We start from the raw sequence: 15,402 nt of genomic DNA, 5'->3' as shown, positions 1-15,402 counted from the left end.
GCCTTAATAGGTTTAGTTGAACATATTGACCCCAGTACATATTAAGTCTTCTATTTATTGTGGTGGCCATTTTTGCTGAATGGCTAACTTATGGGTGTGCAAGCAATTCAGCACTGAATGTCAAATGGTGTGTGTGTGTGTGTGGGGGGGGGTACACATACAACACACACATGCACATACCAAGGGCTTCCACACAGTTTTTGATTACCAAATTCACTAACAAGTCATTGCTTGGTGTGGCAGTACATTAGACTCTTGCCCAGGGTGCAGTGCAGTGGGACTGAACCTGAAAGCTCATGGTTTCAATGTAAGCTTCTTAACCACACAACCATGCCTAAACAGCTTTTTCATATCTTTTTTTGTTTGCTGTTTATATTAAATTTCTACTGAGTTCCTACTAAGTTTTTATGCCACACAGTCCAAGAGCTCAAGTTAATGGTCATGAATCCAACTTTGGATCAACTCCTGAAACGAAGGTCAATTTTTTAGGGATGAATTAATCTCAGTACATTTTGAGTACTTTTCCAACTTGGAGCAATTATTTAGTAAAGGCAAAAATAAATCTTGGAAGGTAAATGTTCTGTTTGAAATGCGTCTTGCATTTTGTATTGATTATGTAAGCCCACTGCTCTCTTCTGCTGGAATATAGGAATCTGATTTTTAATTTTTGAACTTGTATCTGTCTTGCATATTAAGCAGGTATGAAATCATTTCTTTTGTATGTATAAAACAATATACATCACTCAAGTTGTGTACAACATTGAGATGCACCACTTCTGTAATAACTTGATATGCAAGTCCATTTTTGTATAACCACTTCACTTATGTTCCTTGTTCATTACATCTGGCTTAAATATGTCAACCATTTAACCCTTTTACAAAGCAGGTGGTATATTTCTAATTAAATAACATTATTTCAATTCATTTTAAAAATAACCACGAATTTACTAGAATTTTATGAACTAATTAACCTTTACTAATATTTAATTGACGATTCTTCCAATTCTAAGTTCATATAACACTAGGATCAATTTTTTTCCTTTTGTCCTTCAAAGGTCAATAGAATAAAACCTGAGTCAATTACTGGTATCCATAATATCACCTAAACCCCTTTTCTAGAATATCAGACCTAGGCTAGGAACATTTTGAATATGTGATTAACAATAGGTTGTTATTACAGGAAGATATGAGGGAGACACGAGCACTTTAAGTTGAAATGTTTTGTAGCATAGAACCTGAAGCTGTGTCAGGGAGGTTGGCATAATTGGGGTTAAACCATTCAAGTCATTGATTATGCTATATATGAAAGTAATGCAGTTAGTTGCTTTTGAGGAAAGCAACAAATAGATAATTCAAAAACAAAAACGATCATTGATTTCTTTTAATTTTATACAATTTAGAGAAACTGCAAATTTTCTTCTTTTTTTTTTCAACAAGTAGGTTTTACTGATTTTTTTTTTTGTTTTTTTTTTTGTGTGTGTTCTTGCATTGATTGGTGGTCTTGATAGTCAACAGGAAAATATAATTATTCACCAGACAATGAAGTTTAAGCTTAAGGAGACAATTTCTTTACTTGATTCCCCCCCCCCCCCCCATCATCACTACTTGCTCGAGTTCAAAGTTGAGAGCTTTTTAAGTAAAGTATCCATGGAGTGAAGATCTTTCAGAACTGCATTAAAGCGGGGGAGATGTTAAGATGAATATTTGTGATTGTTAATAACAGAACTGAGAAAGGAAATGTATTTAGCTCATATTTGCACAATGTAAATAAGCTTTGCTGAAAATTCATAACTTTCTTAAATTTCTTAAATTGACAATATTGGCAAGACTGACAAAACCTGGTAATACATTATGTTAGGATGGTAACCATCTTGGAAATATAAATGGCAAAATTACCACTCGAGGTCATTTTGGGTCTACTTCAGACAACGTTGAATGTCATAAATTCATGATTGGTTATAACAAGTTTGTGATATATATATAAAAATGTTATATATATGTGCATTTGTACATACAGATATTTGTTTTAGCTCGGGAGGTATTCTTATTGATCTAAAATAAATAGTTGACTCTACCATTATTATCATTTAATATATTACGAAAGTAATATCTGTTTTGCGGTTGGAGTTGGTTAGAACTGTTTGAAGCACTGGTCTGCTGTTAGCTTTGCTCTTCATTTATACTGTGTATGCTTTAGCTATTATCTTCTTCAGTCATTAATAACTGCCTTATGATAAGATGAAGCTGAAAAGCTTCCTCTCCTATTAATTTGTATTGCAAATAATCATAGACCTCCATCATTTTCACCATTGTGAAATAAAATCCATAAGTCCGGAAAATCTTGTCGTCTGAGATATTGTCTACATCAACAGATACATTGGTGTAGTTGTAGTAATAATGGTTTCTACTATAGGTACGAAGCTTCAAATTATGAAGGAAGGGTTAGTTGGCGTCATTGACCCTTTTGCTAAAACTGGTACTTACTTTATCAACCCCGAAATAATAAAAGGTATAGTTGACCCTAGTGGAGTTTGAGCATAGAACGCAGAGGCTAACGAAATGCTGCCAAGTATTTTGTTTGTTGTACTAACAGTTTTCTTGGCTTGCCACTTTAATAATAATAATCCTTTCTATGCGCACAAGGCCTGAAATTTTTAGGGGAGGGGACCAATCGATTACATTGACCTCAGTGCGTAACTGGTACTTAATTTATTGGCTCTGAAAGGATGAAAGGCAAAGTCAACCCTGGCGGAATTTGAGCTTAGAATGTAAAGACAGACGAACCACTGCTAAGCATTTCGCCCGGTGTGCTAACGATTCTGCCAGCTCACTGCCTTAAAAATGGGAATTGTTAATTGCGAGCAATAATGAGAATGGTCTCAAATTTTGGTGCAAGGACAGCAGGTTTGGGGTGGGGAGGATAGTTTGATGTCATCATAAACTCAGTGTTCAATAGGTAATTATTTTATTGACCCTAGAAAAGCAGAAAGGCAATGTTGATCCTGGCAGCATTTGAACGTAGAATGTAAAGTCAGAGAAAATGCTGCTAAAGCATTTTGGCTGCCAGCTTGCCAACACTTATTTGTAGTTGTCATCACTCTAAATGCAACAGCAGGAACTTCAGTGTGGTTGCTCAACCTGCTTGAAGTATCAAAAAAATCTGCCTGAAATTACACTGTACTGACCAGTGGTGGCTCATAGATAAAATTAGTCTGAATGAAAAACATGGTTATAACTAGAATTGGCTGATCTGTGGCTAAGCAACATGTGCATGCTTGTTTTTTATCCCGTCTAGAAATTACAGAAATTGTTTTGTTTTAGAAGAGGATGGAGTCAGGTGTCCTGTACCCATGACCTTTGCTGGCCCTCCAAACAGCTGAGATATGATGTTGATTGGTGTAAGGCTTGAGTGAAGAGATAATTAGTGATAAGAAGAGAAGTATTGAATTTTGTTGAGGATCACCAATTAATCCATACATGAAATATTTCTCAGCAAAATCTGCCTCTTAAAGACTAGATTCTTTGTTATTATGTTATTTAGGATTACCTAGGGAGATTATCACAAATGGTGAGATCTACTATTTGTAGTGTCCTCAGGAATTTTGTGTTGTTATAACTAGAGATAGTTTATTTGGTAAGAGCAGTGATTGTCTTTGATAAAAGAACCATTCCATTATTTTATTTGAAATCAATACTCTCACTCTCTCACTCTCTCACACACACAGAGGCATTCTTGTATATAAAAAGCTCATTAGTATCTATTAATTAAAAGTATTTTAACATAGTTGTTATACCTTGAGCTTGCTGAAATATTTCATCACTTTTATTGATTTACTTAGCAAAAGATTTTGAAGTTAGATTGATATTTTAATACCAACTCAAATTTTAATCTAAATTTTCTTTGGTTAAAACTAATACTTTAAAGTTATTTCATTAATTTCAGCTCAAGCATTTCACAGGTGAAGTTCACAATATTCAGTATAATTAATAATCAACACATCAATTAAATTTTATACAGTTCATGCTATTCTAAAATATTACTCTTTAGCTTTTTTGATGTTTCATTTTATGTCTGCTTTTGAAAGAATTTTCATCTTCATGTATCTTCTATGGATTCTAGGAAAATGTGTACTAGATTTTCTGGATCGTTTAATTATGTATGTGTATATTTTGTTTTATGACGCACACACACACACACACACACACACACACACACACACACACACACACACACACACACATATTGTCTTGTACGAACAGTTTCTGGTTGTAGTCACAAAAGGTAATCTTGAATAGAGCACACCAGTTGCAGCTAACATTGGTGCATCCCATCATTGTTTAGAGCTAATGAAAATTATTGATACTATAATTATTTTTTGTGTGAATGTATTTTGTATGTATTCCATCTGAGTGGATGAAGCCGCCTACACATATTGCAAATATGTGAGGTGTGAATGTGATGACAGGGACTGATGGCTGGAGTTTGCTGTAACAAAAGAACTGATCCTTCACACGTCCAGATCATCTTTAATTACCTCCGCCAAGGAAGGAGGTTATGTTTTCATCGGCGCTGGTTCGTCTGCCTATCCGTCTGTGTGCAAAATAACTCAAAAAGTTGTGAACGGTATTTGATGAAGCTTGCAAGAAAAGTTGGTAATAACACAAGGAATAGATGATGAAACTTTGGTATTGATCCGGGAATTTTTATGGATTCTTGAAGGATTCTTTATTTGTTATATTTACTTTACATGAAGTATTACAATGTTACGTTCTTTGATTATCTCCCTTGAAAATACGTTCATCGTCTCCATGTAACCTATGGTGGTGTTGCTGTTTCCAAAGTTATATTTTCATTTCTGTATTAGTAATTTTACTCACATATCTATGGACTCTTGAGGGATGATCGATACTATACTGACCACTGAAGGATGTAAAATAGGTAGGTAGGTTTAGTTTCGTAAGTAGACAGATACCTCTTTTATCTTTGACAACGTGGATCTCCTTTATTCCCCTAACCATGAGATCTTGATAACTATGAACCAGTTTGGGTTCAACCAACTAATCCAAAACTCCACCACCAACTATGGAAGCCTGCTAAATTATGTTTACGTCAATCAGGATCGGCGTCCAAAAGTCACCGTAACAGACTGTTACTTTTCCGACCATGATGTTGTGTGTGTATCACTCAAGTTTTAGGTAATTGTTGTTTCTTTTTAGTTGTATGGTGAAACTAGCTTGCTGTTGTCATTGATTTATTATAACTGCTTCAGATGATTGCTGTCTTTAAAGGATTTTTTGTTTTTTAAATCCTATGGTTGTGTTATTTATTTTTTAACCCCACCGAGGAGGTTATGTTATTGCCAGTGTTGGTTTGGGAAATTGGGTGATTTTTCAGCATGCGTGTATATGGGTGAAAATGAGCTGCTTGGTGAAGGTCTGCACTTTATGATGTCAATAGAAATAATGTGTCTTTGTCTAGCTTTACTTCAGCTCTCATTGAATAGATCAAATGCATTCCAACTGTGCTAACTCCACTATTTTAGAAAATCACCTTATCTAATGTATCTTTTTCTTTGCCAAGACAGCAGGGTTTGGTTTGAAACATTGACTTGTTGCATGCCTCAGTCACTGTTTTCTTTATGCTGTGGCAGCAAACCTATCCCCTCAATTTCCCGAATAGATTATACTTATTTTGAGTGTTTTATTCAATTAGATAGACTGGAGTGGTGATTGTTTTGACTTTTGATTACGATAATGTCTAAGATTCGATATAAACTGCCTCCCCCTCCTAATCACTCTTGGCCAAACCTTTCACCAATAACATAAATAAAATCAAAACGTTGTTCATATTTTCACAGCTGATGGTAAATTAGTATTTTCCAGACAAAGTTTTCCACTTACTGAAAAAATGCTTTTATATATAACTTCATCACGCATTTAATTTGTGTTATATTTTTTTTTACTATCCCTATTTTAATTAATTGTATTTATTCCCAAGCAAATCTATTACCACTCAGATTACAGCTAGTTAGGGGAATTATACAGTTTTTATATTGTTTAATAAATTTATCCTTTGTTATAAGTATTTTGTTTTTCTCTAGTGAAGAGTGTTATCATTCATCATTTAAGGCCTGACTTCCATGCTGGCGTGTGTGCATGTGTGCATGTGTGTGTGTACGTGTGTGCGTGTACATGTGTGCGTGTACATATGTATACGTGTGTGTATATGTGTGTGTACATGCATGTGTGTGTACATGCATGTGTGTGTACATGTGTGTGTACGTGCATGTGTGTGCATGTGTGTATATGTGTACATGTGTGTATGTTTCCATGTACATGTGTGTGTGTGCATGTACATGTGTGTGTGTGCATGTACATGTGTGTGTGTGCGTGTACACATGTGTGTGTGCGCATGTACATGTGTGTGAGTGTGTGTGTGCGCATGTTCATCTGTGTACGTGTGTGTGTGTGTGTGCATGCATGTACATGTGTGTGTGTGTGTGTGTGAGTACCATTTTGTAGATTCTGCCATGAAATATAGGTTTATGTTGAAAATAATATTTTATCACCTTTAGCACTTTTGATAAAGTGTGATAGGTTAGGTGTGTACTTAGATGTGGATTTGTATTTTCTTGACAGATAATTTTAGATGTAGAATATTAATGTCTTATCTAAGGGGGAAAAAATTACTTTGCTGTTCATACTTTTCTGAAAAGTCTTACTGGTGAAACTGAGACATATTTTCATCTTGCTAAAAGCTTATCTCTACTCATAATTAATTAATTTGAAAAATGGAGAGTTATTGAATAAGTAGAATACAGTATTTGGAAATGAGAATAATGAAATTTTCTTAAAATACCTCAAAATGCTTGTTGACTAAGCATTTCTGCTGTAGTATGAATTGATCGCTTATCTACTAAGCCAGCAGCCTACTACTGAACCATCTTGCTTAGTATATTTCCTGATCAATCGAGTGAAGTTGTCTCCCATGTTTGCTGAGCAAAACAATACTCTTTTAGACTTTTACTAGCTTCAGTCATTTGACTGCGGCCATGCTGGAGCACTGCCTTTATAGTTGAGCAAATCAACCTCAGAGCTTATTCTTTGTAAGCCTAGTACTTATTCCATCGGTCTCTTTTGCTGAACCACAAGATTGTATAGACATAAACACACCAGCATCAGTTGTCAAGCGATGCTGGGGGGGACAAACAGACACATAAACATATATACACATACATATGTATACATATATACAACGGGCTTCTTCTAGTTTCCATCTACCAAATCCACTAACAAGGCTTTGGTCAGCCCGAGGCTATAGTAGAAGTTAGTTGCCCAAGGTGCCATGCAGTAGTACTGAACCTGGGACCATGTGGTTGGTAAAGAAGCTACTTACCAGACAGCCACTCCGAATTCCTAATATATTTTATTAAACACTACATTGGACTCCACTGTGTTATTTCCTGTTTCAAACATTGTAAGTAATCAAAATCTACCTTTTTTATGTTGTAAATTTAGTTTAGTGCCTAAAGTTACATAATAGTATTTGTGCTGGAGTATGAACTGGCAACTTTATTGACTTGATCATTCTGACTTATGCGTACCTTTCCTTCTTTGGACACAAAACCCTGCTTGCGAAGACCTGCTGAGGCAAGTGAAATCGAAATTGAACCAAATTCGACGACTGGCACCCATGCCAACCTTCCTTCATTGGGCACTAAACTCAGCTTGCGAAGACCTGTTGGGGCAAGTGAGATCGAAACTGAACCAAATGTGTTGACTGGCACCCATGCCAGTGGAGCACTAACAGCACCATCCGAGTGGGATCACTGCCAGAGCAGCGGTCACGCTCCCATGCTGGTAGCATGTAAAACGCACCATTTGAGCGTGATCGTTTCCAGCTTCGCCTTACTGGCACTTGTGCCGGTGGGATGTGAACAAAACATTGGACTGACTCCTGTGCAGGTGGCATGTAAAAAACACCATTTGTGCGTGGCCGTAAAAAGCACCCACTACACTCTCGGAGTGGTTGGTGTTAGGAAGGGCATCCAGCCGTAGAAACTATGCCAGATCAGATTGGAGTTTAGTGTAGCCATCTGGTTCACCAGTCGCCAGTCAAATCGTCCAACCCATGCTAGCATGGAAAGCAGACGTTAAATGATGATGATGATGCTGATTCAGTAGATCATTCCTTAGTATGTTGTTTTTAAAATGTGCTTTTGTCTTAAACCATTTTCTGTGATGATCATAATTCCTTTCAAAGAGCTATGGGAACCGGTGGAGCTAGCAGCTTCACATAGACAATTTTGTGTACCTATGTTAACTTTTGAAGCATGAACGAAGTTGAAATATTCTAAAATATAGACTTGCAGCATCTGTAACTGCTTAGTATTCAACTTTGTCAGCTGAAACTAGTGTTTACATCTATAATTAACTGCATTAGAAAGAAACTGTATAGCATTCTGATTAGTGTTCAAATTTTAATGTAGTAGATTTCTTAGTTTAAATACTAGAACTCCAAACAATTTATGGTTTATTCTGATCAGTAGTGTATACTAGGTGAAATTGAATGTTTGAAATTTGACCTGCAATCGTGTTTTGCGAGTTGATTGATATTTTTCCCCTCTCACCCCTCTTGTCTCTGATAAATCAATAGGAAAAGAAAACTAGCAAGGAAGAGACTAATGTCATGTCAGAAGAAATGTGCTCGGAGGGATATTTAGGAATCAGCATAAATTGCTTTAAATAGGAACATCTAAATTTACTTTAAATAACAATTCTCCTGAAGTCCTTTAAGGAAATGTTTCTACTTTTATTGCACTCGGTCTTCATTGTTTCTGTAAAACATATTGGCAATCATATTGCCCCTGTGCACTATACTGCTATACTTACATCTTAAGTATTTGATTTCTCTATGAATGCTGGGTCAGGGTTTGGAAATTGCATTGCTGATGGTGTACTTTGTATGTGTACATAAAGCAGATTAGATCTCACCGTTTTAAAATTTTGGTAATATTGGTCTATGAAACTACAGGATTTCCTAAATTACATTCTACTTCTTTTTAAAATTTTTCATTATTTTCCATTCTTTTCTCTTTTTTTTCCTTTTTTTTTGGTCTGTTTTATTCTGCTACCAGTTGAATAGAGTTGAAAATCAGATAATTGTATTATTGAATGCAACAAGATGTTTTGACAAACAACTAACAGTCAACTATGTAATAGGATCTAATTTTAGTCAACTAAGACATTTAATGTGATGTATTTATAACATAGAATTAAACCTGTAAGTTCTTGTCGGGGTTGGAAATTGCAATAAACAAACTCTTCTTTCGTTTAATTTCAGTCACAAAATAATTTTCTTTTAAATAAACAAAAGCAGTGACTGTTGAAATATTTTCAATGAACACATTAGAAAATATGCAAGACTCTACATAACAAATATTGTTTTTTTGTTTTGTTTTCTTTCTTTCTTTCCTAGGTGTTCCACATTTCATTTAACACCTGATATTATAATCTTGGACTAAATTTTTCTATTTCTCCCTCTCATACACACACATGTAGTCTGAAATATTACTACAATTCCAAACACTATTCTTCTGTGCTTCTATTCATCACATAACAACTTCTCTTATCAGTTTAGATTATTTCAGGAAAGATAATTGAAACTTTTGCTGTCACTTGTGTTGCTTGCTATTGATTAAATAACAAAGAACTGACTAAATTATTGATCTTTAGTTTAGATTCTTAGGCATTCATTTTCAAGCTCAGATAGATATAAGACTTCTTAGTTACAGTACATAACGTCGCACTTCAGCTGCCGTTTTGCTTCACTAGTTTTTATTTCAAGACGGTTGGTATATGACTTTGATCACATTTCAAACAGCTTTTGAGTTTTTGCCAACTTTGATGTTAGGAGGAAAAATCATAGAATTTATTTTAGGTTACTCAGACATAGACATTTAAGTGAGTTTTATGAGGATTATTGGAATTGCTTAACAATCTGTTGCTAATTATCCATTTGAAGATCCCGTGTAATAAGGATGATTTTTGCCAAAATGATGTTTGTTTATTTATTTGATATTGAATTTCCCTCACTTTTACTGAATAATACTTTACAAAAAGTTAACTGAAATGTAATAATAGTCAATTATGAAATTATTCCTTTGATTTCTTCAGTACTCCCAAAGAGTTATTAGCAATTATTGCCTAATGAAATTAATAGAGCATAAGTGATCATAGATGTGGACAGAAACAGCGATTAATTTTGATTTCTTTTGAAATGTTTTCAGAATATAAGCAAATTTTGCTTAACAAAATAATGTTGTAATCAGTTTGCAACCTAATTCTTTTGTTGCTGACTGGGATCAAATTAATGCAGAAGGAATATGTTAAGAATATCTTGGCCATTTTGTCACTTCTGACTTGTGCATTTTGCTACGTTACTTAGTCTTCCATAACATTTTGAAATCAAATGTCAACAATTTGTTGTATGCTCGGTATTCAACACACGCAGTTACATAAATCCACTGACAGATAAACAATAATGCACATTTTCTATTAGTCCTCTGACAAAGACTTTTTACTAATGGATTTTTGTATGTGCATGCATGCACACACTCACATATACACACAAACACACACATGCGCACTCACATCCATCCATCCAATGAACGAGGTATCATAAAAATATCTATAAGCATTAAGTTTCCAATTAACTTTTGAACACATTCTGTGTATTGGATTGTATTATCTCTGATTTCTGAATCTGTAGTATCAGAAGCAAATGTTTTTCCATTTAGTGTCATATAATGTATGTGTGTAATTATGTGATAATGTGTGTGAATGAAAAAAAAAATATATATATATTTAAATGTTTTATTTCTAACTTTTACATTTTATTTTCTAGGTAAGTGATTCATTGCTGAAATTTTGTGTCTTTAACCTTATCCTCTGGCTATATGAAGGTAATGCAAATTTTTATTTTACTGAACATATTTTTTTTTTTCATTCAATTTTACTTGTTCTGCTTTTATACCAGTGCCAATAGTATTAGGTCATGTTCAGCATCCATTACTATGCGAACTGAACATCAGCAAATAATTTATTTTGGTTTTGGGAAAAATGTATCCAGTTCTTCCTCTTCAGAATTTTTGTATTCTCACATATTCTCCTACTTTCATGGGCTAGTTTTAAAGCATTGTTTTAGTTTATGGGGAAGGGTCGTTTTGAGACCTTTTGTTTACCATTATGTTGTGTCCAGAGTTCACCTCTGTGGATACAAACTGATCGTGTAGATTTTACCATCCTAATAAATAGGAATTAATTTGGCCCCTGACACACACACACACACACACACACACACACACACACACACACACACACACACACACACACACACACACAGAATCTGCTGTATTCTGAGATTCTGGAACAGTTGCTGTTTTTAGTAGAACAAATGAATTGAATAGTAAAACTGAATACTGGTCCAACTATGTTGAATGCTTCGAGTTTTTATTGAACAATTCTTGACCTGGTTACTGGTGTTACTGCAGTAGGGTTATCAATGAGCATGTCACAGTTGTGCAATGGAAATTTTGACTTGACAACAAATCAAATATATGAATATAACAGTTTTTTGTGTTTTTTAAACAGCTTTTCCTTGATTTAATTACCGTAACATCATTTACAAATCAGCTATTGAATGTATAAAGTATTCTGCTTTTCAAGTGTTAGGTGGATCAGTTGAGCTGAGTAAAAAGTATTGTATAGAAAGGTGTGTTTGTAAATATTTTGTTGCAGATGCACTACTACAAAAATAAAATCTGCCTTTCTCTGTGTGCACATGTGAACATGCACAGATACTTGTTTTCCTTTTTTGCCAGTGAAGAATTGAAGCTTCATAGATCAGCAGACATTTTGTTTTGGCAGTTGGGTTATCACATGCATCTGCAACAACGAAGTATTCTTTCCTACTCTAAGCACAAGACCTGAAATCTTTTGGGAGGGAGCCAGTCGATTAGATCAACCCCTGAACACAACTGGTACGTAATTTATCGACCTCAAAAGGATGAAAGCAAAATCAACCTCGGCGGAATTTGAACTCAGAATGTAAAGACAGATGAAATACCACTAAGCATCTCACTGCCTTAGCAACAATGAAGTATTGCCATATTTGTATTTTCCTCACTTTTGAGGCTTTACAGAATATAATATTGGCATAAGTTGTTGCAATTCTTGTTGCCCTGGAGGTGGCTTGTGTATCTAAGAGATGGTTTCTTGGAGTTTTCATCACTATGGAAGCCTTATATATATGGAGTTTCAGTGCAGAAAATGGGTCATACTTGATAATGAGTTAGTAGCCACCATCAAAAACACACAAAATGACTTGATGGTATATATCAAAGAAGCTAAAATATGTATTGAAACTCACTAACACACTATTTTGGATAGGTGTTTTCAAGAAGTAGGAGTTTTATGCTAAATGATTTGAATAAAATGTTCAGGATAAAAAAAAGAAAAAAAAAACAATAAGCCAGAAAACATTTTGTAAAATTTCTACTCAAATAGAATAAAATTGACAAAAAAAAACAACCATATGTTGTCTATTCAGTTACATTATTTTACAAATGAAAATCTTTTTTCTTTTTTTTTTTTGATTGCTAATATTATAAAATAGAGAATGTTGATAAACATTTTCAATGAGTAAATGTTTTATAATTTTTATTTAATAATTATTTTATTTTTACAAGTACTTTACTCAGAGGAAGAAAAATAATATGAAATTAACATTAAAAATTACTTTATTGAAAATCCTAACGATAAGCATTATCAAAGAAATAGATTGCACTTTTTATTTATTTCCAAATGATTATAATGCGAGATGAAAGGAAACAATAGGATGAAATATATCTAATGAAATATTAGCATATAAAATTATGAAATAACATTTGTATGTTGGTTGTAATTTTTACTTTATGCAGCATTAAAATTTTATCTGATAATTAGCATGTGCATGTCATTTTTAATATGTAATTTTTATGTTCCATTTGATAACAAAAAGGCTCGACAGCAGAAAGATTCAGACATGTATTAGAGAGTATTTATTACTACTCGTGATTCACATCTTATACTTTCATATGCGTATATCATCTTATCTATTGTTCTTTAAACCACTTTCGTTTTCCATAATGTAATCAAATTTGGACCAAATTTTAACTAATGTCAGTCAAATATTGATTACTTGTGGAATCTGTTTTGTGCCTGAGATTAACGAATTCTATTTTTAGCAACAATTGGAATATTTACTACTCACTTGATGCTCAAGTTAACAATTTCAAAAATCACAATGAGAAAGTAGTTTATGCTGGTTTTCTGAATTATTAGTCAATATGTGTTTGTTCATTAATTTATAGATAAGACGTTAGCGTAATTTGTTTATACATTGTTTCTTATTTAATTCATATATATATATATATATATATATATATATATATATATATATATATATATATATATATATATATATATTAAAGTTAAGTCCTCACAGAAAGCAGATGTTATTAAAATAAAAAGCTTCCTGCTACTAGAGTGGAGGCAATTTATCAGAATACGATTTAATCAGTGCCATATGGAGGGAACTTATCTCTTGCAATATTGTAGTTACAAAATTTTAAGTTTCTATGTTAGTTATTATAAAATGTGATAATAATGGTGATAATATAACACTATTCACTACACATAAACAACGTTGTTGAATGCTTTCTCATGAATAGTTACAATTAATAGCTGTATAAATATGAAAGCTTTGCTATAAAAATTTCTTAATATTTTTCAGGATCTCCACTTCAAAAGCCTGAAAATATTTGAACTTAAACCCTTAATTAGTAATTATCTGTTTTTGCTCACCAGTAATCTAACATTCATTGTGTTTATTGAAAGTAGTAGTAGAATTAACGTTTTAATTTTTGATAGTGCAAAGTACCATATTTTATAGGGAAGGCTGCATACTCAATTGGAATAGACCACTTGAAAAGTGTTAATTATGGTATTGATCCCTGAGGGGGCGAAGTTTATGGGCAGTTACGATCTTTGAACTCAAAGTAATGCAAGACATTACAATGCATTTACATTACAACACTAGCAACTGGCATTGTCTGAGATATTTTCTCTTATGTAAAACAAAGCATGTGTGTGTGTGTATATATTGTGTGTATATATATATATATATATATATATATATATATATATATATATATATGTATGTATGTATATATAATGTGAATGAGCTGATAAATTTCAAACAAAAACAAACTATTAATTGTATTAATTGTAATTAGAAAGATATTAGAACTAAAAATTAAAATGTTTAATTGTCAATAGTTCGCAGAGTGTAATTAATAAATTTAATATGAGGAAGAGAAATCTAACGTGTTGGGCAGGAAATGTCAGACGTTTGCTGGTCAAATAATTGATTTGTATATACTAATTGCCGATGCAGGCCATCACTGGTTTCATTTGAATATTTTGTTTTAGTTATCAAAATCTACTAGAAAACCAAAGTAAAATAAATCCAAGTGACTAATACGATATTCAAATTAATTAATAGGAAATGCTCAGTTGGTATGCTTGTTTCTTAGAGGTAACACAGTAATAATGTTGCCACTATGTCTAACCAAGTTTGTTTTGACATACTGTTATGAAATTTTTATCTGAACAATGAAGTGGAACACATACGGAATACTTGAGAGCAAAACAGAATTATGAAATTAAGAATTTTGATAAAACTTATGAGCTGAAGGCTAGAGACTGTATCAAACAATTATCTTGCTGTTTATTAGTTATTGATATATAATTTGGAATTAAATTCAAAGTTTATTCAATAAAAACAGGTTTATTGAAAATGAAAAATAATTATTTCTGATATCAAACACTGATATAACTTTTCATTTTGATGCACATGAGTAAATTATCTGCTAAAAGATTTGTAGAATTATTTGAATTGACTTGGAAAATTTGATATTCCAAATCCCAGTATTGTAGCAGACTTGAGGAACCATAAATACTTTGTCCAACTTCTGACATATTAAAGAAATAAGTATTTATATACCATGGATGGATAGGTGCCCTCACCTTGTTTGTGTGTAAATAATGTACTTAATTCCTTATCTCAAAAATATAGAATAGTGTTAAAGAAATAAGCTCTTTGCATGTTCAGATATATTCATGCATGTTTGTGAAGAGTACACTTTATCTGTAACTTTTACATACAACACATTAAGTCTATCATAGTTTGACCTAACCATCCAAGAACTGCAGTTTGCTATTTTTTAAAATAATTTTTGAACAGGCATCAATGTGCCTTTGGTATAAAATTACAAAATATTCCAAATTTCCTGTTTAGTG

At 33.1% G+C, this 15,402-nt stretch overlaps 1 protein-coding gene across 12 annotated transcripts in view; it reads left to right on the top strand.

Moving 5' to 3' along the window:
• The window catches only part of LOC106873723 (nephrin), a 722,597-nt gene that overhangs the window by 238,489 nt on the left and 468,706 nt on the right, over window positions 1–15,402 (top strand). For 3 of the 12 annotated variants that reach the window (XM_089352164.1, XM_089352171.1, XM_089352170.1), the window contains exon 2: window positions 10,907–10,964. The exons of the other annotated variants lie outside the window; for them this stretch is intronic. In XM_089352164.1, the coding sequence (XP_089208290.1) occupies window positions 10,907–10,964 (58 nt within the window). The remainder of the gene's footprint in view (window positions 1–10,906; window positions 10,965–15,402) is intronic. 12 annotated transcript variants of the gene reach the window in all.

This window comes from Octopus bimaculoides, chromosome 5 (genome assembly GCF_046866305.1).
Source record: "Octopus bimaculoides isolate indiv1 chromosome 5, ASM4686630v1, whole genome shotgun sequence".
NCBI classification, from domain to species: domain Eukaryota; kingdom Metazoa; phylum Mollusca; class Cephalopoda; order Octopoda; family Octopodidae; genus Octopus; species Octopus bimaculoides.
The sequence above is the reverse complement of the archived record's forward strand: the minus strand, read 5'-3'. Positions and strand labels throughout refer to the sequence as shown.